A 23,937-nucleotide genomic window follows, 5' to 3' on the forward strand; every position below is an offset into this window, starting at 1 on the left:
GAGAGGAGCGCCACTGCATGACATCATCACTACTCTCTACATCACATCCCCATTGTGGGAGGGGCAGAGACACAAACTACAGCAGGGAAGTCTTACTATTGTGGGAGGGGCAGAGACACAAACTACTGCAGGGAAATCTCACCATCGTGGGAGGGGCAGAGACACAAACTACTGGGGGAAATCTCACCATTGTGGGAGGGGCAGAGACACAAACTACTGGGGGAAATCTCACCATTGTGGGAGGGCCAGAGACACAAACTACTGCGGGAAATTTCCCCATTGTGGGAGGGGCAGAGACACAAACTACTGCGGGAAATTTCCCCATTGTGGGAGGGGCAGAGACAAACTACTGCAGGAAATCTCCCTGTTGTGGGAGGGGCAGAGACAGAAACTACAGCAGGAAATGTCACCATTGTGGGAGGGGCAGAGACACAAACTACTGCAGGGAAATCTCACTATTGTGGGAGGGGCAGAGACACAAACTACTGCAGGGAAGTCTTACTATTGTGGGAGGGGCAGAGACACAAACTACTGCAGGGAAATCTCCCTATTGTGGGAGGGGCAGAGACACAAACTACTGCAGGGAAGTCTTAATATTGTGGGAGGAGCAGAGACACAATCTACTGCGGGGAAATCTCCCCATTGTGGGAGGGGCAGAGACACAAACAACTGCAGGGTAATCTTACCATTGTGGGAGGGGCAGAGACACAAACTACTGCAGGGAAGTCTTACCATTGTGGGAGGGCAGAGACACAAACTACTGTAGGAGATCTCACCATTGTGGGAGGGGCAGAGACAAAAATTATTGGAAGGAAAATTTCCCTTCATTTTGGAGGGATTTTCTCTTGCTTCCTGCTTTGCCAATGGGATAATTCAGCAGAATAAAAGTAACTAAATGAAAAATTAAAAATAAAACCTAATGGAGTCCTAACTAGGGATGAGTTAAGGTTTGGGTCACATTGGAGCAATGATGTCACTGGCATCCCCACCCACTGATGCTGTTGCGGGTCAGGGAATTCCATGGCCATAGCTGATTAAGGTGGCGGATGGCCATCATGTGTCCCGCAGGTACTTTAATACATTGTTAGTCCTAACTCTATGCCCTTCTCTATGCCAAATAAATAAATAGAATGTTTTGGATTAAATATAATCTACATAAATGCAAATACTGAATGTAGAACCGCTAACGCTTTGTGCTAGGAAGACATAAATGGGGGGCGGGCTCAGTGTGAGGACAGACCCAACCACCAGGGGGAGCTCTGTGTGATCCAACACAAACATACAACACCATTGCTATAAGATAAACTACAGATACTTACCATGAGAATTAGGAATGGCATCTACAAAGCCAACAAGAAAAGAACATATTAATAAATGAAAGGGATAAACACATAAATCTATAGACACCGATCACTGGGGAAAAAGAGACGCCCTCCATATTGGAGCCGCCATCACATCAGTGTAAATATGTGCTTAATATTGAAATTCGCTCCATCAGTGGAGAGGTCCTACTGGGACTTGGTTAAGGTTTGCAAGAATATTAATGGCCCTTTGGCAAACAAATTGGAGGAGTCACTCAGGGAGATAATAAAAAAGATACAAGATGGAGACATACCAAAATCATCGACGTCCTTCACATCTGCAGGAAAACAAAATATTGCTATATTATTCATTTATATAGCTCTGACATATACCACAGCGCTGTACAGAGATCACTGAGCCAATCACATCAGTCTCTGTACCCGAGGAGCTTACACTCTAATGTCCCCTCCCCCACAGTCACATCAGTCCCTGTACCAGAGGAGCTTACACTGTAATGTCCCCCCACAGTCACATCAGTCTCTGTACCAGAGGAGCTTACACTCTAATGTCCCCCCACAGTCACATCAGTCTCTGTACCAGAGGAGCTTACACTCTAATGTCCCCTCCCCCACAGTCACATCAGTCTCTATACTAGAGGAGCTTACACTCTAATGTCCCCTCCCCCCACAGTCACATCAGTCTCTGTACCAGAGGAGCTTACACTCTAATGTCCCCTCCCCCACAGTCACATCAGTCTCTGTACCAGAGGAGCTTACACTCTAATGTCCCCTCCCCCACAGTCACATCAGTCTCTGTACCAGAGGAGCTTACACTCTAATGTACCCTCCCCCACAGTCACAACAGTCCCTGTACCAGAGGAGCTTACACTCTAATGTCCCCTCCCCCACAGTCACATCAGTCTCTGTACCAGAGGAGCTTACACTCTAATGTCCCCTCCCCCACAGTCACATCAGTCTCTGTACCAGAGGAGCTTACACTCTAATGTCCCCTCCCCCTCAGTCACAACAGTCCCTGTACCAGAGAAGCTTACACTCTAATGTACCCTCCCCCCCCCCCCACAGTCACATCAGTCTCTGTACCAGAGGAGCTTACACTCTAATGTCCCCTCCCCCACAGTCACATCAGTCTCTGTACCAGAGGAGCTTACACTCTAATGTCCCCTCCCCCACAGTCACATCAGTCTCTGTACCAGAGGAGCTGACACTCTAATGTCCCCTCCCCCACAGTCACATCAGTCTCTGTACCAGAGGAGCTTACACTCTAATGTCCCCTCCCCCTCAGTCACAACAGTCCCTGTACCAGAGAAGCTTACACTCTAATGTACCCTCCCCCCCCCCCACAGTCACATCAGTCTCTGTACCAGAGGAGCTTACACTCTAATGTCCCCTCCCCCCACAGTCACATCAGTCTCTGTACCAGAGGAGCTTACACTCTAATGTCCCCTCCCCCACAGTCACATCAGTCTCTGTACCAGAGGAGCCTTCACTCTAATGTCCCCTCCCCCACAGTCACATCAGTCTCTGTACCAGAGGAGCTTACACTCTAATGTCCCCTCCCCCACAGTCACATCAGTCTCTGTACCAGAGGAGCTTACACTCTAATGTCCCCCCACAGTCACATCAGTCTCTGTACCAGAGGAGCTTACACTCTAATGTCCCCCCACAGTCAAAACAGTCTCTGTACCAGAGGAGCTTACACTCTAATGTACCCTCCCCCCACAGTCACATCAGTCTCTGTACCAGAGGAGCTTACACTCTAATATCCCCTCCCCCACAGTCACATCAGTCTCTGTACCAGAGGAGCTTACACTCTAATGTCCCCTCCCCCCACAGTCACATCAGTCTCTGTACCAGAGGAGCTTACACTCTAATGTCCCCTTCCTCACAGTCACATCAGTCTCTGTACCAGAGGAGCTGACACTCTAATGTCCCCTCCCCCACAGTCACATCAGTCTCTGTACCAGAGGAGCTTACACTCTAATGTCCCCCCACAGTCACACCAGTCTCTGTACCAGAGGAGCTTACACTCTAATGTCCCCTCCCCCACAGTCACATCAGTCTCTGTACCAGAGGAGCTTACACTCTAATGTCCCCCCACAGTCACACCAGTCTCTGTACCAGAGGAGCTTACACTCTAATGTCCCCCCACAGTCAAAACAGTCTCTGTACCAGAGGAGCTTACACTCTAATGTACCCTCCCCCCACAGTCACATCAGTCTCTGTACCAGAGGAGCTTACACTCTAATATCCCCTCCCCCACAGTCACATCAGTCTCTGTACCAGAGGAGCTTACACTCTAATGTCCCCTCCCCCCACAGTCACATCAGTCTCTGTACCAGAGGAGCTTACACTCTAATGTCCCCTCCCCCACAGTCACATCAGTCTCTGTACCAGAGGAGCTGACACTCTAATGTCCCCTCACCCACAGTCACAACAGTCCCTGTACCAGAGAAGCTTACACTCTAATGTCCCCTCCCCCACAGTCACATCAGTCTCTGTACCAGAGGAGCTTACACTCTAATGTCCCCTCCCCCACAGTCACATCAGTCTCTGTACCAGAGGAGCTGACACTCTAATGTCCCCTCCCCCACAGTCACATCAGTCTCTGTACCAGAGGAGCTTACACTCTAATGTCCCCTCCCCCTCAGTCACAACAGTCCCTGTACCAGAGAAGCTTACACTCTAATGTACCCTCCCCCCCCCCCACAGTCACATCAGTCTCTGTACCAGAGGAGCTTACACTCTAATGTCCCCTCCCCCACAGTCACATCAGTCTCTGTACCAGAGGAGCTTACACTCTAATGTCCCCTCCCCCACAGTCACATCAGTCTCTGTACCAGAGGAGCTTACACTCTAATGTCCCCTCCCCCTCAGTCACAACAGTCCCTGTACCAGAGAAGCTTACACTCTAATGTACCCTCCCCCCCCCCACAGTCACATCAGTCTCTGTACCAGAGGAGCTTACACTCTAATGTCCCCTCCCCCACAGTCACATCAGTCTCTGTACCAGAGGAGCCTTCACTCTAATGTCCCCTCCCCCACAGTCACATCAGTCTCTGTACCAGAGGAGCTGACACTCTAATGTCCCCTCCCCCACAGTCACATCAGTCTCTGTACCAGAGGAGCTTACACTCTAATGTCCCCTCCCCCACAGTCACATCAGTCTCTGTACCAGAGGAGCTGACACTCTAATGTCCCCTCCCCCACAGTCACATCAGTCTCTGTACCAGAGGAGCTTACACTCTAATGTCCCCTCCCCCTCAGTCACACACGATTATTATTATATATTTATAGAGCTCTGACATATACCGCAGCGCTGTACAGAGAAAATCGAACCATTCATATCATCATCTACACCAGGTCTATGACATACACGTCACTTACCATCTTCCTTTGGTTTAGTGGCCACCAAATGCTTATTTGCCCCCTCTTCTTCTGGTCTCGTCACCACCAGGGAGGTCAGTGGGGTGACAAAATTATACTTCAATGAGAGGTTGAGGGCTTTTCCCGTCACATTCTGTTTCTCTTCCCCCTCCAGTGATATTCTGTCAGAGGAAATCATTTATTTGTAATATGGTGGTAACATAGGTAAATATGGCTGAAAAAGATTAACCTCTATCAAGTTAATAATATTCAACTTATTACTGTCACCATGAGATAATAATTCTGGGCTTTAACAGAAAGCCCAGCATTTTCATGGAAGCACCTCACATTAATTGATTCTTTGTAAAAATAAAGTTTTTATTGGGTGTGTTGCATGATGGGATGCAGGTGGGTGTGTTACAATATGGGATGCAGGTGGATGTGTTGCATGATGGGATGCAGGTGGATGTGTTGCATGATGGGATGCAGGTGGGTGTGTTGCATGATGGGATGCAGGTGGGTGTGTTGCATTATGGGAAGAGAAAGAGAGATAAAGAGGAGAACCTCAGCTTTTTACTGTCACCATGAAGGAGACTTAACAGAAAGCCCAGAATTTTAATGGAAGCAAAAAAGGGAGAAAAGGGCGACCACTAAGTGTAGCATTTGATCTTACACTTAGTGAGCGCCACTTTATTCCTTTTTGTTTCATTACAGAGGCTGCTTTCTACTCTGAGGGGGGTGTCCTAAGTGAGCCTGTGGAACTCATTACAGGACTATTTGTTCATGTTGGACTTTTATGGACTTGGGCTGAATAACCTATAAGCGCCATTTATCTCTTGTCTTTATTGGAAGCACCCTGCATTGAATGTTTCTTGATTAAATAATGTTGTTGTTTTTTTTGTTTTGTTTTTTTAGATATTTAAAAAAATGTATAGGGTGCTTGATTAACTTGTACAGTGAGGGAAAAAGTATTTAAACCCCCCCTGATTTTTGTAGGTTTGCCCACTGACAAAGAAATGATCAGTCTATAATTTTATTGGTCGGTTTATTTTACCAGTGAGAGACGGAATAACAACAAAAATATCCAGAAAAATACATTTTAAAAAAGTTATAAATTGATTTGCATTTTAATGAGTGAAATAAATATTTGATCCCCCATCAATCATCAGGATTTCTGTCTCCCAGGTGTCTTCTATACAGGTAACAAGCTGATATTAGGAGGAATCTCTTATAGGGAGTGCTCCTTATCTCAGCTTGTTACCTGTATAAAAGTCACCTGTCCACAGAATCAACCAATCAGATTCCAATCTCTCCACCATGGCCAAGACCAAAGAGCTGTCCAAGGATGTCAGGGAGAAGATTGGAGACCTACACAAGGCTGGAATGGCTACAAGACCATCGCCAAGCAGCTTGGTGAGAGGTGACAACAGTTGGTTGGAAGAAACAGAAAATAACTGTCAGTCTCCCTCAGTCTGGGGCTCCATGGAAGATCTCACCTCATGGAGGTTCAATGATGATGGAGAACGGTGAGGAATCAGCCCAGAACTACACGGGAGAATCTTCTCAATGATCTCAGCTGGGACCATCGTCACCAAGAAAACAATTGGTAACACACTACGCTATGAAGGACTGAAATCCTGCAGCACCCGCAAGGTCCCCCTGCTCAGGAAATCACATGGTACAGCCCGTCTGATGACTGCTAATGAACATCTGAATGATTCAGAGGAGAACTGGGTGAAAGTGTTGTGGTCAGATGAGACCAGAATTAAGTTCTTTGGCATCAACTCAACTCTCTGTGTTTGGAGGAGGAGGAATGTTGCCTATGACCCCAAGATTACCATCCCAACCATCAAACATGGAGGTGGAAACATTATGGTTTGGGGGTGTTTTTCTGCTAAGGGGACAACTTCACCACATCAAAGGAACGATGGACGGGGCCATGTACCATCAAATCATGGATGAGAACCTCCTTCCCTCAGCCAGGGCATTGAAAATGGGTCAGCATGACAATCACCCAAAACACACGGCCAAGGCAACAAAAGAGTGGCTCAAGAAGAAGCACATTAGGGTCCTGGAGTGGCCCAGCCAGTCTCCAGACCCTAATCCCATAGAAAATATGTGGAGGGAGCTGAAGGTTCGAGTTACCAAATGTCAGCATTGAGGGACAAAATCCCTCCTGAGACGTGTGCAAACCCGTTGGCCAACTACAAGAAACGTCTGATCTCTGTGAGTGCCAACAAGGGTTTCTCCAACTACTAAGGGGTCAAATACTTATTTTACTCATTAAAATACAAATCAATTTATAACTTTTTTTTAAATACGTTTTTCTGGATATTTTTGTTGTTATTCTGTCTCTCACTGGTAAAATAAACCGACCAATAAAATTATAGACTGATCATTTCTTTGTCGGTGGGCATCTTTGTATCACTTGTGATTGTTGTTCAAATAATCAATACTTGATAGGCTATGCGATTTGCACAAACATTTTGAGGCTTTGCCGCCATATTGTAATTTTTGTATATGATATGTTGTCTTTTTTATATCCCTCTTCTTTTGTGTTTTGTTATTAATGTGTTTTTGTGAATTTTCTAATAAAGAATATACATTTTTATACTGGTGCCTATAAAGTCCAATCTCTTCCCTCCAAACGTACAAAATTAGCAGGGGGGTCAAATACTTTTTTCCCCTCACTGTAGTAAATTTTTCAAACATAGGTAAAGTATGTGTGTATAAAACTCACAAACTTTAGGACGCCATTTTTATAGTTTACACACCCAGCTTGCCTAATGTACGGTAAAATCTTTTCATTTTATGCATTTGAAGTTATTTATTAACGCAAAAATTTGCAAAGGTTTTCCAGGAAAAAAATGAAACATTCCTCATTTATTGAGTCAGGGAGCTGATTTGGCCATCCACAGTTCCTTAACTTAAAAGAGAAAAAGAAGAACTATACAGCAGTGGCGGCTGGTGCATTGGGGGCGCAGGGGCGCCAACCCCCCTGTCCATGCGTCCAGCCTCCTAATCTAGATGCAGGGTGCCGGACGCATGGATTCCAATGGGTTTTTTTTTTTTTAAGCACATGATTAGAACCAGAGGCTCTAATAGGCTTCGAAAAAGGGTGGGCTCAGGGCGCAGAGCACTGCGCCCTGAGCCCACCCACTTGTGTGACAATAACAAATGAATATTTGCTATTGTCCCACGGATCCTCCTGGCCAATAAGGAATCGGGTCCTGAGACCTGTTTCCCGATTGGCCGAAAGGAGAAGCCATGCCATTGGCCAAGGAGGAGGAGGGAGCAGACGCAGAAGACTGAGGGTGAAGCCGCTGCTGCCTGTCCACATGTCTAGGGTGAGGGATGAGTGAGCCGGTGACGGGTGTGCGGGCTGGTGTGGTCCGGGGGGGGGGGGGTATGGTGTGTGGGCTGGTGTGGTCCGGGGGGGGGGGGAAATGGTGTGTGGGCTGGTGTGGTCCGGGGGGGGTGTATGGTGTGCGGGCTGGTGTGGTCCAGGGGGGGGGGGGTATGGTGTGCGGGCTGGTGTGGTCCAGGGGGGGTATGGTGTGCGGGCTGGTGTGGTCCGGGGGGGTTGTATGGTGTGCGGGTTGGTGTGGTCCAGGGGGGGGTATGGTGTGTGGGCTGGTGTGGTCCGGGGGGGGTGTGGTGTGCGGGCTGGTGTGGTCCAGGGGGGGGGGGTGTGGTGTGTGGGTTGGTGTGGTCCGTCTGCCCCCCCGACCCATGGAGCACCAGCCACTGCTATACAGAAGACTATGTGGGGTCTGAGAACTCATTTGAAATTTGGGCTGAGACATATTCCATGGATACCTTGTAGGTTGTACAATAGGAACTCTGAGGTCAAAATGCACCCTGGTTTCCTATGAGCTGCTCTACATTCTGTAAGTGGATACCATTTTTCCTGGAGAAACTTTTCCAGTCCTTCGGACATTTTTTTTCTTCATCCACAATGTGGATCACTTACTGTCTGGTCAGTAGTTGCTCTATGGTGAGGTACGCCCACAACCTCTCTATGAAATCTCCGAATATATAATGCTGTTCTTTCTCCACCTCTTCCTCTTCATTGATATTTCTCTCCAGTTTTGCTGAAAACGGCTCGGACACCTTTGTGGAAACAAAATAGCTGAGTGGAATAATAACTGAAAGCAAAACTCCAGATTTCTCACATAGATTGCTACTTTTTCAGGTTTTGTTAACACAATAATTGCTTGCTGTCTGTGCTTCTTCTCCTGGTGGACACCACACCCCTCAATTGGAGACATTCCCTGCACAGAGCGGAGACATTGTTCCTATTAGGCCTGAAGCAACCAAGCCCAAGAAAAGCTCCAAAAAAGCTGGGACCAAGAGCCAGAAGAAGGATGGCAATAAGTGGACAAAGAGCAGGAAGGAGAGTTATGCCACAAGGCGCTCTAGCAGGTCCACCCTGGCACCGGCATCTCATCCAAGCCATGAGCATCATTAACGCCTTCATCAATGACATCTTTCACCGGTGAAACTTCTCAATTGGTACAAGCGCACCATCTCTGAGCTTCCCCTTAATAGTTCATGTGTAGGCCTCCTTTTTAGGCAGTCGGTCATGAAACTCCATAGACTTTAAGATGCCTGTAGACCAGGGACGTGCGGTGAGCTCAGTGGCTGGTGAGGCACTGTCTAATATCAGAGCCAGATACAACACCTACATTTTTACTCTGTAATTGTATTAGAAATGTTACAGACTTAGGGCTATATTTAGACCAACTAAATGCACGAAAATGCAGGAAATAAATTATAAAATCCTGACTAGGTGGTATAATACACCGGACAAATTGCATAAGTGGTACACTCAAGAATCAGACGGGTGCTGGAGATGCGGAGAAGGGGAAGGCACGATATATCACATCTTTTGGAGTTGTCCAGAGATAAAGAAATTTTGGTCAGAGATTGGTGATATAGTTCAAAAAGTAACAGATTACAAAATCAAGGAAGAAGCTGCCTTCTGCCTCTTACAGATATCAGATCAGTCAGAAAGGAAATATGCAAGATCAGTACTGCCACATATGATGAATGCCACAAGGGCATGTATACCCCAACATTGGAGAAATAGACAAGCGACAACGGTGTTTGATTGGGTAAGAAAACTAGAACACATTAATAAAATGGAGGATCTTGTGCTTTCCTCACAATACAAACAGGAACAATACAAAAAAACATGGAGAACATGGAATTTATTCATATCTTCAGATGTGGGCAAACAATTGATGAGGCCTCCATCTCAAGGTGTGGAAGTGACATGAGATAGGAGTGGGTTTTTCCTTTTTTTTTTTTTCTTTTTTCTTTCTTTTTTGTCTATGTGTGGTGATTGACAGTGGGTATGAATGAGGAGAATGAGAGGGGAGGGGGGTTAATATGGGAAAGAGAAAAGGAAAAAAAAAGAGGGAAAAATGTGGAAAAAGGAAAGGAATGAATAGATAGAAGAAGGGGAAACAAAGACAAGATTACTGATTAAGACACTCAAAATAAGCATAAGGAAGTAAAGGAGGCAAGGATTAAAGGAGCGGGAATAGAGATAGAGACTTGCTGACTTAACAATGTCTTGCTTTAATTGAATACTTGTTAAATGTCTACATATTTATGAGTTGGGAACCTCCAGAGATCTTTATTAGATCCAGGAGATGAGAAAAAGGAGGTGGATAATGTCTTTGTAAGCTATGTATTTATTACAGAGTCATTTATTATGTAATGTTTTTCTCTTTTCTTTTCTGAAAATTCCAAATAAAATTATAAATACAAAAAAAAAAAAAAAAAAAGAAATGTTACAGATGAGCTTTGCTTCCACACGGAGCTTCGCCGAACTTAGCTGCAAGGGAAGCCCTCTCTCCATTCCTTCCAGCACTTTGGTACCTGATACCAGAGATGGGGGACTTAAGTCACTGATTTGGCTTAAGTAAGACTTAAGTCACCAGTTTGAGGACTTGAGACTTGCTTGACTAAATTAATAAAAGACTTGACTTGACTTTGACTTGGTATTCATGACTTGAGACTTGACTTTGACTTGAGACATATGACTCGAAATTACTTTACTTTTTAAGTTATTAAATATTTGCATTTTCTCAAGATGTGTTAAATCAAAATGAATGTACCTGTTATGTTTCTGACACCATAGTCACTTAAAACACCTCAGTGTGTTCTGATTTTTAGGACACTGGCCGTTTAACAATGGAAATACTTAACATGTTTTTAGTGACCGTGGTGTTGAAACATGACCGGCCGAAGGATTTTGAGCTGTTTGGGCATTCAAAGTGTTTCTTTAATATGCCAAGAAAAAAAGCACTGAGCAGTTTTGTTAATGTTGAAAATAAAACAAAATCTTTCCTGACCACTGACTTTTAACTGATTTAAAGGTGAAAATTGGGGTAGATCAGTATTTTGACTTGATTTGTGACCTGACCAAAACAAATGACTTGACTTGCTTGACTTCTAGCAGGGACTCGACTTGACTTGCTTGCTTTTCGCCACAGTAACTTGGGACTTGCTTGAGATTGAAGGTTAAGACTTGGGACTTGCCTGAGACTTGAAAGTTAAGACTTGAGACTTGCTTGTGACTTGCACATGTGTGACTTACTCCCATGTCTGCCTGATACTATCACATAGTCTGGAGATGGCATCAACCAAAGATACCTCGGCTATTCCTGTCCCTGTCACATGTCGCTGGTTTCTTTGGGTAAAAGGCACTTAAAAGCCATCAGTAGGGGTTAAAGATGGAGTTGAGGGCTTAGCTACTGACTTTTGACATGTTTTAATGAATTAGGAATCAGCTGAATCGGAGACACACTTGAAGGAAGTAAAAGTTCACTTTAAAGTCTATATACTCACCCCTTGAGCCGTCACCTCCGCTGTAAGGACCTCCAGGCTGTTGTTGGCTATGAATCCAGAGACAATGATTTCCGAGCCCTGGTAGTAATGTTTGAAGCTGTTCTGAGTGAGATAATCCACAGAGTTGTCCAAGTATTGTAGGCGAACATCCAAAAGCATTGGGTAAGCCACTTCATTATAGAAGCCCTGAAAGATGGAAGGGAGAAGAGTCATCTACCTTTAAAAGGGTTTTCAACCCAAAGTCATATGTGTCAGTTATAGGTGAGGATGGATGGATTTAGCCACAGATTTGCTCCTTAAATTTCTTAAGGATCTCCCCAACACAGTTCCTGAACATGCTTCCAGAGTCAGCAGTTCATAGTGCCTTTAGGATTTGACAGTCTTTATTAACCCCTGTTATAGGTCTCCTATTGCATCTCATTGTACATCTAATAACATTTACGGCTCAGACCCTGAGGGACAGGGAAGTCTTTCCCTTGAAATGCATTGGCTGTTTTCATGGTCTTAATCAATAAACAGTTCAAAAAGACCTCCAAATGATATGAACTTTTGTACCAGGCACTCCTCAATACTCACCTCAGAGGTTATTGTTTGCTGAGCACTCTTTTTGGCGTGAATAGAAAGGTAGCAGCCTAGGACCACAACAAGGGCCACCTACACTAGACCATCATTCAGCTCCTTTGAAGGAAGACACATTGTGTATCAATCACAAGGACTATCATACACACGTTGAACCGCTATGACTCGGCTTCAGTCAGCTTTGGTGTCAGGGTCTGGATCTGACCCTGCGACCTCTGCGGTGTTTGGCTGTGGCTATTCTCGCTGTGCCACCTGAGATGCTGAACAGCTCCCTGTCGGATTTCTTTGGACAATTTTGCTTTGTCTCTTGTTTCTAGTGAACCTTGGACTGTTTGCTCCTACCATGAATTTCCTGATTAAAACCATGTCTCTGCACTTCCTGTTTGCCAGAATATTGTGCTCTTCTCCAGCCGATATCTTGCTCCTTTGCGTACCTGCAGCTGTCTTTATCTCCACTACCACTCATTACTAACCTTTGGTTGTTCCTTGACTATGCCTAAGCTTCATCTCAACCTTCAACCGTTCGTTATCGACCTTGGCTTGTTCCTCAACTACCCTTTAGCTTGATCCCAACCTGCAATAACTTGTTACTGACCTTTGGCTTGTTTACTTACTATGCTTCAGCTTGATCCAAATCTGCTATATCTGCTATTGGACCCTGGATTGCTCATCTCTTGGTGGGGCGATCCTGTGGACAGTGACCTGGTACTAACACACAAAACCTATCCCCGCCATCAGGAGCTCTGATGAAGAGCGGTTAGTGTTTAGACCCTGCACCTCAGGCAGGGGTTGACTGGCAACCTTTGGCCCAGGGGGAAAGTACAGGGGCCCATGGTGCAGCGGCTTTTCCCCTCGTACTCTTCCTGTCTCCTCCTGACCCCATCCCAGGCTGAAGCTCCACTTCAGGTACTCTTTCCTTACTGGATGGGTCAGGCAGGACATTGCCTGCTGCACTTACTCTTGGTTCCCAGGGGCTGCAGGGTGGAGCTGGGGCAGCTCAGTCAGGGCTGGTCGGGGGAGGAGAACCTCCTGTGGGGCACGGAGCTAACCTCTGCTCAGGACACAGCGTACACCATCCATGCGGGGGGGGAGGGGGGCGGCCTGCGCTTTGTCCTCGTCCTCATCCTGCACTCGGTAGGACACTGGCTGGGAAATTTTCTCCTCTTCACCAGGAAGCCTTTAGGCGTGTCTGTGGTGGAAGTGGTGCAGCCTTTTTATGGGCATCAAAGTGGCCCAGGGAGCAATTGTCCCCCGGCCCAGTCTGCTCCTGACCTCGGGTGAGCCTGCATCCTCCTCCAAGGTGACCTGCTTGTTTACTTATGATGCTGGTCTGTGGAAGCTTCTCTACTGCTATAGCTACTGGTCTCCGAGTCTGACCCCTGATTGTGGCAGAATAATCTGGCAAATAGGAAGCGCAGAGATATGGTTCAAATCAGGAAGTTCATGGGAGGAGAAAAGAGTTCAAGGTTCACCAGAAACAAGAGGCAAGGCAAGATTGTCCAAAGAGATTGGACAGGGAGCTGTCCAGCATCTCAAGTGGCACAGTGAGAAGAAACAGACACTGCAGAGGTCGCAGGTTCAGATCTGGACCCTGACACTTTGATTTACTAAAACTGGAGAGTGTAAAATCTGGTGCAGCTGTGCATGGTAGCCAATCAGCTTCTAACTCAAGGTTGTTCAATTAAGTTTCCACAAAAATCCTGGAGGCTGATTGGTTTTAATGCAGAGCTGCAACAGATTTTGCACTCTCCAGTTTTAGTAAATCAGCCCCATTGTGACTCAGGTTTGAGCTCAAAATAAATTAATCCAAAACAAGAACCGAACACAATAGAGAACAAATCATTCACCTGCAACTGCAGAGCAGAGTCGGAATCCTCATATATCCGACGAGCGAGGCCACCATTCTGCAGGGCCAACTTCTCCAGGAAGTTATAATCCACGTCATTGCCAAACCCCAGGCAGTAGAGCGAGGCCCGACCTTCCAGAGACCTCTTCAGGTTGTCTATGATCTTCTCATGGTTGGTGGTGCCTGTAAAACAAAACAACTATTTATGACCCGAGTATGAGAGGACATCTGTGGAATTCACCATCGCCTACACATAGATAACCCTTATATATAATTGGAGTATACAGTATATACATAATTAGAGTCAGTTAGCTTATTGTCTTCTAGCAGCAGCTGATATCACCATCCATATAACAGTAGATCCTTCATAGTGAACATAGCCAGGAAGTCACCTGAACCCATTACAAAGGTCCATCTTTTGCAAAGAAAATGAGAAATGTGACTTTAAATGAGGCTCGTGTGAAACGGCTGGTAAAATGATCAAATGTAAAAGACATTTATTAATGAATTAGTATGTATACACAAGTCGAATGACAACAAAATAGCATGATATAATTTATACATGATGATAAAAAGGAGATGATTTGTATTTGGCCTCTTTCACACGGGCGTTCCATATGTCCGTATATCACCCCATCCGTTTGCGGGTGATATACGGACATAATGTAAGTCTATGGCATTGCGGATGACCATCCACTGACATCCGATTTTCTTCCTTTCAGTTCTGTTCGGTTTTTTGGAACGGAACAGAACCCTACTTTTCTTCCGTTTAAAAAACGGAAAGAATGCAAAATCGGATGTCAGCGGTGTCATCCGCTGACATCCGCAATCCCCATAGACATACATTATGTCCGTATATCATCCGCAAACGGACGGGATGATATGCGGACATATGCAGCGGATGACACAAGTGCCATCCGTGTCCGTGAAAAAAAAAAAAAAGTGCCGCAGCGGAATAAAAAATCGTTAGCGGCCGTGTGCTTCTTCCCCCCCTCCGGTGCCACATTTGGCACCTTTAAAGGGGGAGGGAGGAACGGGCACCTGTTTTTGACAGGTACCCTTCTCCACTTCCGGGAATGGCGCCGCGGCAAAGTGAGGACCCCTCCTCCTGCCCTCCGCCGCCGAGCCAATCCCAATGCGCAGCGCATCGCCGCAAGGCTTCACTGCCGGGTTCCCCGACCGGCAATGGCGGCGGCAGCACCCGACAGCCGATGGAAACATCGGCTGCGGTGCCGACATCGCTGGACTCCAGGACAGGTAAGTGTCCTAATATTAACCGCTTGATGACTGTCCACCGCAGATATACTGCGGAATGGCGGCCGCTCCCAGGTGAAGTGACGTATCGGTACGTCACTTGCTTTGGAAGAGCTAGGGGGCAGGCGCGCGCCGGCGGCGGCACACTCCCGCCCCCGCTCGTCAGCCGGGGAGCCAGTGTATGTGTCAGGCGGCTGAGATTGCCGCCTGACACTCTCTATCTCTCCCCGCTGAGAGAGAAGGGCGGACGGCTGATGTAAACACAGCCGTCCGTCCTTCTGCCTCGGATGATCACAGAGGCTATGCGATCCTGCTATATAGGATCGCATGTCTCTATGGTCATCTCACAAGCCCAACCCCCCCCCCCCCCCCACAGTTAGAATCACTCCCCTAGGCTTACATTTAACCCCTTGATCACCAATAGTATTAACCCCTTCCCTGCCAATGGCATTATTACAGTGACAGTGCATATTTATATCACTGATTACTGTAGTAATGTCACTGGTCCCCCCCAAAAGTGTCAAAAATGTCAATTAGGGGTCCGATCTGTCCGCCGCAATGTCGCAGTCCCGCAAAAAATCGCTGATCGCCACCCTTACTAGTAAAAAAAAAAAAAGGAACAATAAAAATGACATAAATCTTTCCCGTAGTTAGTAAACGCAATAACTTTTAATAAATTTGCAAAGATTTCAAACTTCTTTCACGTTGTCATTATGGGGGATTGTTTGTAGAATTTTGAGGAAAATAATGAATTTAATTCATTTTGGAATAACGCTGTAATATAAAAAAATGTGGAAGAAGTGAAGCTCTGTGAATACTTTCCGGATGCGCTGTAGCACTGGTGCACCGGAGGGGCCCGAAACTCAGCCTTCAGTTTGTATTGTACAGCAATGTGACAGCGCTGATCCCGGGTTCACTCACCAGAGGTCGGCTCCCCATCGGACAGGAAGATTATTATTGAAGCGCTCACTTCTGGCAGCTGGTTATTTAAAGTGGCATTGGTGAGCATTTTAGCTGCGGTCAGTAAAGCTTTATTAATGTCGGTACCTGAGGAAGAGAAATATGAATTACTGCTTGTGAACATGGTATTCACTAACTAACCCATAAATTGGTCATTTGTCTTTTTTTGTTTTTGTTTTTATACCTTTTTTTTTTTTTTTTTATACATTGATCTGTCTCTAGGTGAGTCACTGCTGGGTGAGGGGAGCAGAGGGAGCTGAGCTGCTGAGTCACTGCTGTGAAGGTGAACAGGGGGAGCTGACCTGCTGAGTTACTGTTCTGAAAGGGGAGCAGAGGATGCTGAGCTGCTGAGTCACTGTTGGGAGGGTGAAGCAGGGGAAGCTGAGCTGCTGAGTCACTATTGGGAGGAAAAAGCAGGGGGAGCTGAGCTGCTAAATCACTTTTGAAAAGGGAACAAGGGTAGCTGAGCTGTCAAGGGAAGGGCAGGAATAGCTCAATCACTACTAGGAGGGGGGAGCTGAGCTGCCAAGTCTGCAAAGTTACTGCTGAGCAGGGTGGAGCAGGGTAAGCTGAGCTGCTAACTAACTGCTGGGAGGGGTAGCAGAAGCTAAGTCACTGCTAGGATGGGGATCCATGGTGAGCTGAGCTGCTGATTAGCTGTTGGTAAAGGGAGCTGAGCTGAGCTGGATTAGACAAGGACTTCAGGTCTTCTTCTATACATTTTGCAGATTAATTGTTCCACAGTGCCTGGGGCATTGTGGAATTATGTGAGGTTCAGGGACACCACAAGGAAATTGGGGGGGGGGGAAGAATTTGTGTTGGGAGGGGGGATTTAGGGAGCGGTAAGAGGTAAGAAGTGTTCTAGGAGGAAAATTTGGGGAGGTGTGCTAAGAGTGGTGATTTGGGGGAGATTTGTGTTGAGAGGGAAGACAGGGGAAGAGGATTTGTGCTAGGATGGGGGATTTGGGGGGGGGGGTTGTGCGAGAAAAGGTAATATGGTGGGGGGGATTTGTTCTAGGAGGGGACATTTTTTTTCGGAGGGGGCGTTTGTGCTAGTAGAGATGATTGGGGGGCATTTGTGCTAGGATGAGAATTGGGGGGAGGGAAATGTGTGCTGGGAGGGGGGTTTTGGAGTGAGTAAGGGGAGAGGATTTGTGCTCAAAAGGGAAATTTGAGGGGTAGGGGATTTGTGCTAGGAAGGGGGAATTGTGCTGGGACCATATGTGGAATGAGAGGATTTGAGCTAAGCATACAGATTATTCCTCGCTTTTTTTGGGAGGAGGGGATTTTTGCTTACACGTAACCCTCATACATCCTGGGGGGGGAGGGGCACAATTTAAGATGTTCACCCTGGGCTCTAGATGACCCTGTCCCGGCACTGGCTACAGGGGTCAGTAAGGGCCTGTTTTAAAGCTCATATACAGCTTGTCCTTAGCCTGGCTAACCCTTTTACTTTAAGCATAATCATATTGTGTTGATGAAGGGGCTCTTGGAAGTCTTGGCTTGGGGTTAGGTTGCACCCTGGTGATGGTCTATTACCTCCTCTTGCTGTGATTTGTGATACAAACTCCTTCGCCTTTTTAATGTTCCCAGGTACGGCCTGAACCAGCTGCTTCTTCCACTTCTCAACCTTATCATCAAATTTTAAAATAGCAAAGTAGTCTTCTTTGGGCACATCCTCCAGAATCTTAAGGAAGGCTTCGTACGTCTATGTGACAATGGAAGCACGGCATTAGATATGAGGAAATACACGTACAGACATACATATGTAACTATCTTGTATGTTTTAGGAAATATATTGTTGAAGCCAATCTGTTGATAAAATAAAAGGTACTAAAAGGTTCTCTTGTAAAAAAGATATCAAATACCAGGACCAGGACCTGGACCAGGATATGAACCCACAACCTCTGCTATGTCCGGCAGTAGTTGCCCTTGCTGATCCTTTGGACAATCTTGCCTTGTGTCTTGTTACTGGTGAACTTTGAACTCTTTGCTCCTCCCATGAACTTCCTATTAAATTCATGCCTTTCCACTTCCTGTTTGTCAGATTATTGTGCTCCCTCCAGCCAAAATCCCCCTCTTGTCACTCCTGCTGCCGTCTGTATCTTCACTACCACTCATTACCAACCTTGGCTTGTTGCTCGAGTACGCTTCTGCTTGATCCCAACTCACAACCCCTTGTTACTGACTTTTGGCTTGTTACTGACTATGCTTCTGCTTAAACCCTACCTTCCACATTTGCTACTGGACCCCTGGCTTGCTCCTCTCTTGGTGGGGTAATCTTGAGGACCACAACCTGATACTAACATGCAGCAAAACCCATCCCCACCATCAGGAGCTCTGGTGATCGCCAGTTAGTACTTAGATCCCACACCTTGGTTGAGCCCGCATCATCTGCCAGAGTGACCTGCTTGTGTATTTATCCTGCTGGTCGGTGGGAGCCTCTCTACTGCTATAGCTACTGGTCTCCAAGCCTGACTACAAGAGGTTGCCTGAAAAAACTTTGGAAGATAAAGAAGATATTAAATACTCTCTCAGGACCAGGATATGAACCCACAACTTCTGCTGTGTCCGGCAGTAGTTGCCCTTGCTGAGCCACCTAGGATGCGAGACAGCTTCCTGTCAGATCCTTTGGACAATCTTGCCTTGTGTCCAAGTTGCTGGTGAACTTTGAACTCTGTGCTCCTCCCATGTACTTGCTTTTTAAGCCATGCCTTTGCAAATCCTGTTTATCAGATTATTGTGCTCCCTCCAGCCAATATCTCGCTCTTGTCACTCCTGCTGCCATCTGTATCTTCACTACCACTCATTACCAACCTTGGCTTGTTCCTCTACTACGCTTCTGCTTGATCCCAACTCACAGCCGCTTGTTACTGACTATTGGCTTGTTACTGACTATGCTTCTGCTGAAACCCTAACTTCCACGTTTGCTACTGGACCCCAGCTTGCGCATCTCTTGGTGGGGCGATCTTGCGGACCACGACCTGGTACTAACATGCAGCAAAACCCATCCCACCACCAGGAGCTCTGGTGATCACCAGTTATTACTTAGATCCCACACCTTGGATGAGCCCGCATCATCTGCCAGAGTGACCTGCTTGTGTATTTATCCTGCTGGTCGGTGGAAACCTCTCTACTGCTATTGCTACTGGTCTCCAAGCCTGACCTCTGACTATAAAAGGTTGCCTGAAAAAACTTTGGAATCCAATACTTCCAATGGGGACAAATGTCTAAACATTGGGCTACAGATACAATTTAACCCCTTGCCACCTCTTCCCAGCAGGCCTTTAAGCGAATGTTAACACCTGGAGCCAGAGGTGGTTCCTCAATCATGTGATCGCTGTGATTGGCTGACACATGACCGAGAGCCAATGGGACAGCTCAGTCAGGGTGCTTGATCTCACCACAAACCGGAAGCTGGAGCTGAGAGATTCAAACAGGAAAGCTTTTTTTTGAGTCCACTCAAGGTTCTCATTTTTAACTGAAGCCCAAATGAAAGGGGAGTTCCTTTGACCCCCGAAAGGTGTTGGCTTTCTTTTAACACAACATCAAAAAATTTATTTGGACTCTTATATTTTGGTCTGTCACTCTTCTCTTTCCATATATGCACATCTTTTCCTGGTGACCACTCGGTCAGTGTGTTGGGAGCACGCTTTCAACACAGAACCTTGGAGCCGCATGGGTGCATATGTTTGGCAGCTGAACTTTAAGGTCTACCACCTGCCATGCTGCTATATCATGCCCAGGGCCAGCACTAGCCTATTTTGCGCCCTAGGCAAGGCCAGCTACTTGCAACCCCCACCAAAAAATTAAATAAAGGCTGAAAACGCAGTCTGTACAGAGATGCTTAATCCCCTCCTTGCCAATGTTCGCTCCATGTTGAGACTGACTTTGGAGATGGGAGGAAGTGATGTTGCGCTGCACCTCATTTGTGGATACTCTTTCTTCACGGATTGGCTGAGGTTTGCAGGAGATGGCTTTGTCTCCAGCAAACATCATCCATCCCTGCAGCGGTATGCCAAACATCGGCGCAGTTTGTGGGGAACAGGGCAGCCATCAGAAATTTTGGGGTCCCTTACACAGCTTTTAGGCCTGGGCTCTCAGGGCCTGACCCCTTACATCAGAGTTTACCCTTTTAATTAGGGATCCCAAAGTCCCCCCCTTACATCTGGGTCCCCAGAGCCCCCCTTACATCAGGGTCCAAAGAGTCCCCTCTCCTTAAATAAGGGTCCCCAGAGTTCCCTACCTTACATCAGGGTGCCCAGAGTTCCCCCTTACATCAGAGACCCCACTTTTATTAGGATCCCCAAAGTATCCCCTTTCATTTGGATCCCCAATGTTGCCCTCCTTACATCAAGGACCCCAGAGCCCCCCTTACATCAGGGTCCCCAAAGTTAGAAGGGAGGAGCAGAGTGGAGTAAGGAGAGTGGAGAGGTAAAAGAGAATAGTTGGGTTAGAGGAAGGGGAGGAGGGAGTTTTGTGAAGACCCCAGCTTACATAGGGATCCATTCCTTCTCATTGCAGCAGTGGGCTAGCAGTCCCAGCAACCAAACCCTGGTGTTGAGAACAGCGGGGGCAGTGGTGGATGCCCCTCAGCTGCTGTACATTCAGGGGCAGCTGTGATTGCTGCACAGCCTGTGCTGTTGCTGAGCGGCTGTGGTAGCAGGGACACTGACTGGGTATTTGGGCAGGATGCTCTGGGGGGAGGGGGGGTTGGACCCAGTAACAACTGGCTTTGGCTGTGCCCTAGGCAGCAGTGCGCCCTGGGCAGCTGCCTAATTCGCCTAGTGGTAGCACCGGCCCTGATCATGCCAGAGGGAAGAGCTTAAACAGCTTTGAAGGAAATGCTCCTGTCCAACATGAACATTGGCCATGTAAAGCCACTCTAGTTTTCAACCTGGGGCTCATCTTCTGCACCCAGCTGTCATCTGAGTTATTATAATTCCTGGTTTTCTGAATGGCCCTAAATAGACAAGTGCAGCCAGGGTGTTCCCCAGTTCCAGCCCCGCCCACTCTCTAAACCCCCTGCAGCCCCTCCCACACACTGAAGCGGTTGGTCGCTGACTGGTTGGTAAGTTGTGACTGGAAATCTCTTCGTTTTTGACATAAGACCTCATTCACACTTGTAGCGCTACCCAAACGCTTGCAAATCACGGCGGTTCATGCAGCATGCAAGTGCAAAAGTGTGCCATTATTTGTTAACAGTGTCAAGCAAGAAGCCTGCTTTTTGCACATGCGTGTTTGAAGCTCAAAAAGGGTCATAAGTATCTTTTAGTGCATCTGTCACATGTAAGGCACGATACTGTAGGGAACATAAAAACATTCCCCCTATTTTATGGGACTTTATAGGCAAATTTAGAATAGTATTAAAAGTTGCAACTTGCAAACCATTCTTTATTATAATCAGGGCTTTTTTTCTCAGAGAATAGGAACTCCCCCCTCTAAGTCACTTTGTGTCTCCGCCCCTTACCCACCTGACCCTTGGTTCCAACCCACCTCTGAGCACCGGTCCTTGGTTCCACCCCCTACCCACCGATCCTTGGTTCCACCCCCTACCCAACTCCCAGCACGGCCCATTTCAGAGAATATAGAGCCAAGTATCATTTTGTAGTGCTAGATAATTAGTATGGAATTTGGTAATGATAACAAGAAAAGCACTAAATTAGATTCCCAGCAGCCAGCAACAAAAAAAAACCCTCCCCCCTCGACGACAATAGATCCCCCCCAGCAACAACAGACACCCAGCAACAACAACAGATCCCCCAACAGTCAGCATCAATAGACTCTCCAGCAGCCAGCAACAATAGACCCCTCCCTATACAGCAGATCTCTTCCAGCAACAATTGACTCCCCAGTAACACATGATCCTGAACCAGCAACAATAGATTGCCACCCAAAAATAGATCCCCTCCAGCAACAATAGACCCCCCAGCAGCCAGCATCAATAGATCCTCCATCACACCTCAGCACCCCTTGGCATTGCACACATTCAGTGCTGGAGGTGCTGGAACTGTGTTCACCCGCGTTCCCGCTGAAAAAAAGCCCTGATTATAATTATATCATTGAGTTGATAAATGTTAAAATGAAACATTCCAATGTATCAATTTGGTATACAGTAGGCACAATGATGAACTCAGTACACAAATTACAATACAAAAACTTACGTTGCAGAGACTCTATATGAGTACCCAATGCGTTTCAGAGGTAAGGGTTGTGGAGGCCTATGTCCTTATCAACAGATGGACAAGGTCCTTTGACAGGGGGCACCCCCCCCCCATGTTGAGGGCATTTGGCCTGGTATAGAGGAGAGGCCAATATCTGGGAATTCCAATAACTCCCCCACCCACAGACCCCCACAACCACCTAGTAAGGGTTGTGGTGAAGAGGCCTTTGCCCTCATCATCATAGGGACAAGGTGCTTTGCCAAGGGGCATTCCCCCATGTTGAGGGCATGTGGCCTGGTATTGGGGGGGGGCAGTATGTGGGAGCCGCCTTATTAATAAAGGGGGCTTAGAAAATCCAATAACCCCCTCCTGCCAGCAGACCCCCACAACCACCGGGCAAGGATTGTGGTGAAGTGGCCCTTGTCCTGATCAACGTGGGGAAAAGGTGCTTTGCCAGGGGGCATTCCCCCCATGTTGAGGGCATGTGGCCTGATATGGGGGGCAGTATCTGGGTGCCACCCTAATATTAAAGGGGGCTTAGAGATTCCAATAACCCCCTCTTGCCCGCAGATCCCCAGAACCACTGTGCAAGGGTTGTGGTGAAGAGGCCCTTGTCCTCATCAACATGGGGACAAGATGCTTTGTCAGGGGGCATCCCACCTTTTTGAGGGCATGTGGCCTGGTCTGGGGGGAGGCCAGTATCTGGGAGCCACCTTATTATTAAAGGGAGGTTCCAGATTCCAAAATGCCCCCCACCCACAGACTCCAACAACCACTGGGAAATGGTTGAGGTGAAGAAGTCCTTGTCCTCAATAACATGCGGACAAGGTGCTTTGGCAGGGGGCATTCTCCCATGTTGAGGGCATGTGGCCAGGTATAGTTCGGTGTAGAGGCGCATGCTTGCCCACCCCACCCCCTCTTTTCCTGGCCAGCGAGACCTCATGCAATTTAATTTGTATGGCGTCCCCCTTAACCGCTTGCTGACTGCGCACAGTATATTTACTGCGGTAGTCAGCCCCGGCCAGGCAGAGTGACGTAGGTCTACGTCGCTCGCCTGTCACTCCTTCTAGAGCCAATAGCGGGCGGGCGTGCGCCCGCCGAGGCTCGTTCACGGAGGAGTGCGGGAGTGTGACTGGCGGACCCAATGTCCGCCGGTCACACTACGATCACCGGTACAGCGGGAGAAAGACAGAGCGGCTTATGTAAACAAGCCGCCTGTCAGTTCTCCCTGTGTAAAAATGAAGATCAGACGGTTCTACTATGTAGAACCGTTGATCTTTTTTTTTACACCAATAGCCATGTCCCACTACAGTTAGAAGCACGCCCCTAGGACACACTTAACCCCTCCCTGTCCAATAAAGTTAACCCCTTCCCTGCCAGTGTCATTTTTGCAGTAACAGTGCATATATATAGCACTGATTACTGCAGTAATGTCACTGGTAACCCCAAAAGTGTCAAAAATGTCAGTCAAGGGTCCGATCTGTCCGCCGCAATGTCGCAGCACCGCAAAAAAAAATCGCAGATCGCCGCCATTACTCGTTAAAAAAAAAAACACCAAAAATTACAAAAATCTTTCCCTTTGTTAGTA

At 47.1% G+C, this 23,937-nt stretch overlaps 1 protein-coding gene across 1 annotated transcript in view; it reads right to left on the reverse strand.

Moving 5' to 3' along the window:
- Nucleotides 1–23,937, reverse strand: part of LOC309561708 (inter-alpha-trypsin inhibitor heavy chain H3-like) — a 100,495-nt gene that overhangs the window by 57,902 nt on the left and 18,656 nt on the right. Inside the window, exons 8-13 of the mRNA XM_082265694.1 lie at nucleotides 17,725–17,893; nucleotides 16,147–16,272; nucleotides 13,973–14,154; nucleotides 11,547–11,732; nucleotides 8,659–8,798; nucleotides 4,703–4,867 (exon numbers count right to left, since the gene is read on the reverse strand). Coding sequence (XP_082121820.1) covers nucleotides 4,703–4,867; nucleotides 8,659–8,798; nucleotides 11,547–11,732; nucleotides 13,973–14,154; nucleotides 16,147–16,272; nucleotides 17,725–17,893 — 968 coding nt within the window. The remainder of the gene's footprint in view (nucleotides 1–4,702; nucleotides 4,868–8,658; nucleotides 8,799–11,546; nucleotides 11,733–13,972; nucleotides 14,155–16,146; nucleotides 16,273–17,724; nucleotides 17,894–23,937) is intronic.

This window comes from Pelophylax lessonae (genome assembly GCF_965119305.1).
Source record: "Pelophylax lessonae genome assembly, chromosome: 8".
Lineage (NCBI taxonomy): Eukaryota > Metazoa > Chordata > Amphibia > Anura > Ranidae > Pelophylax > Pelophylax lessonae.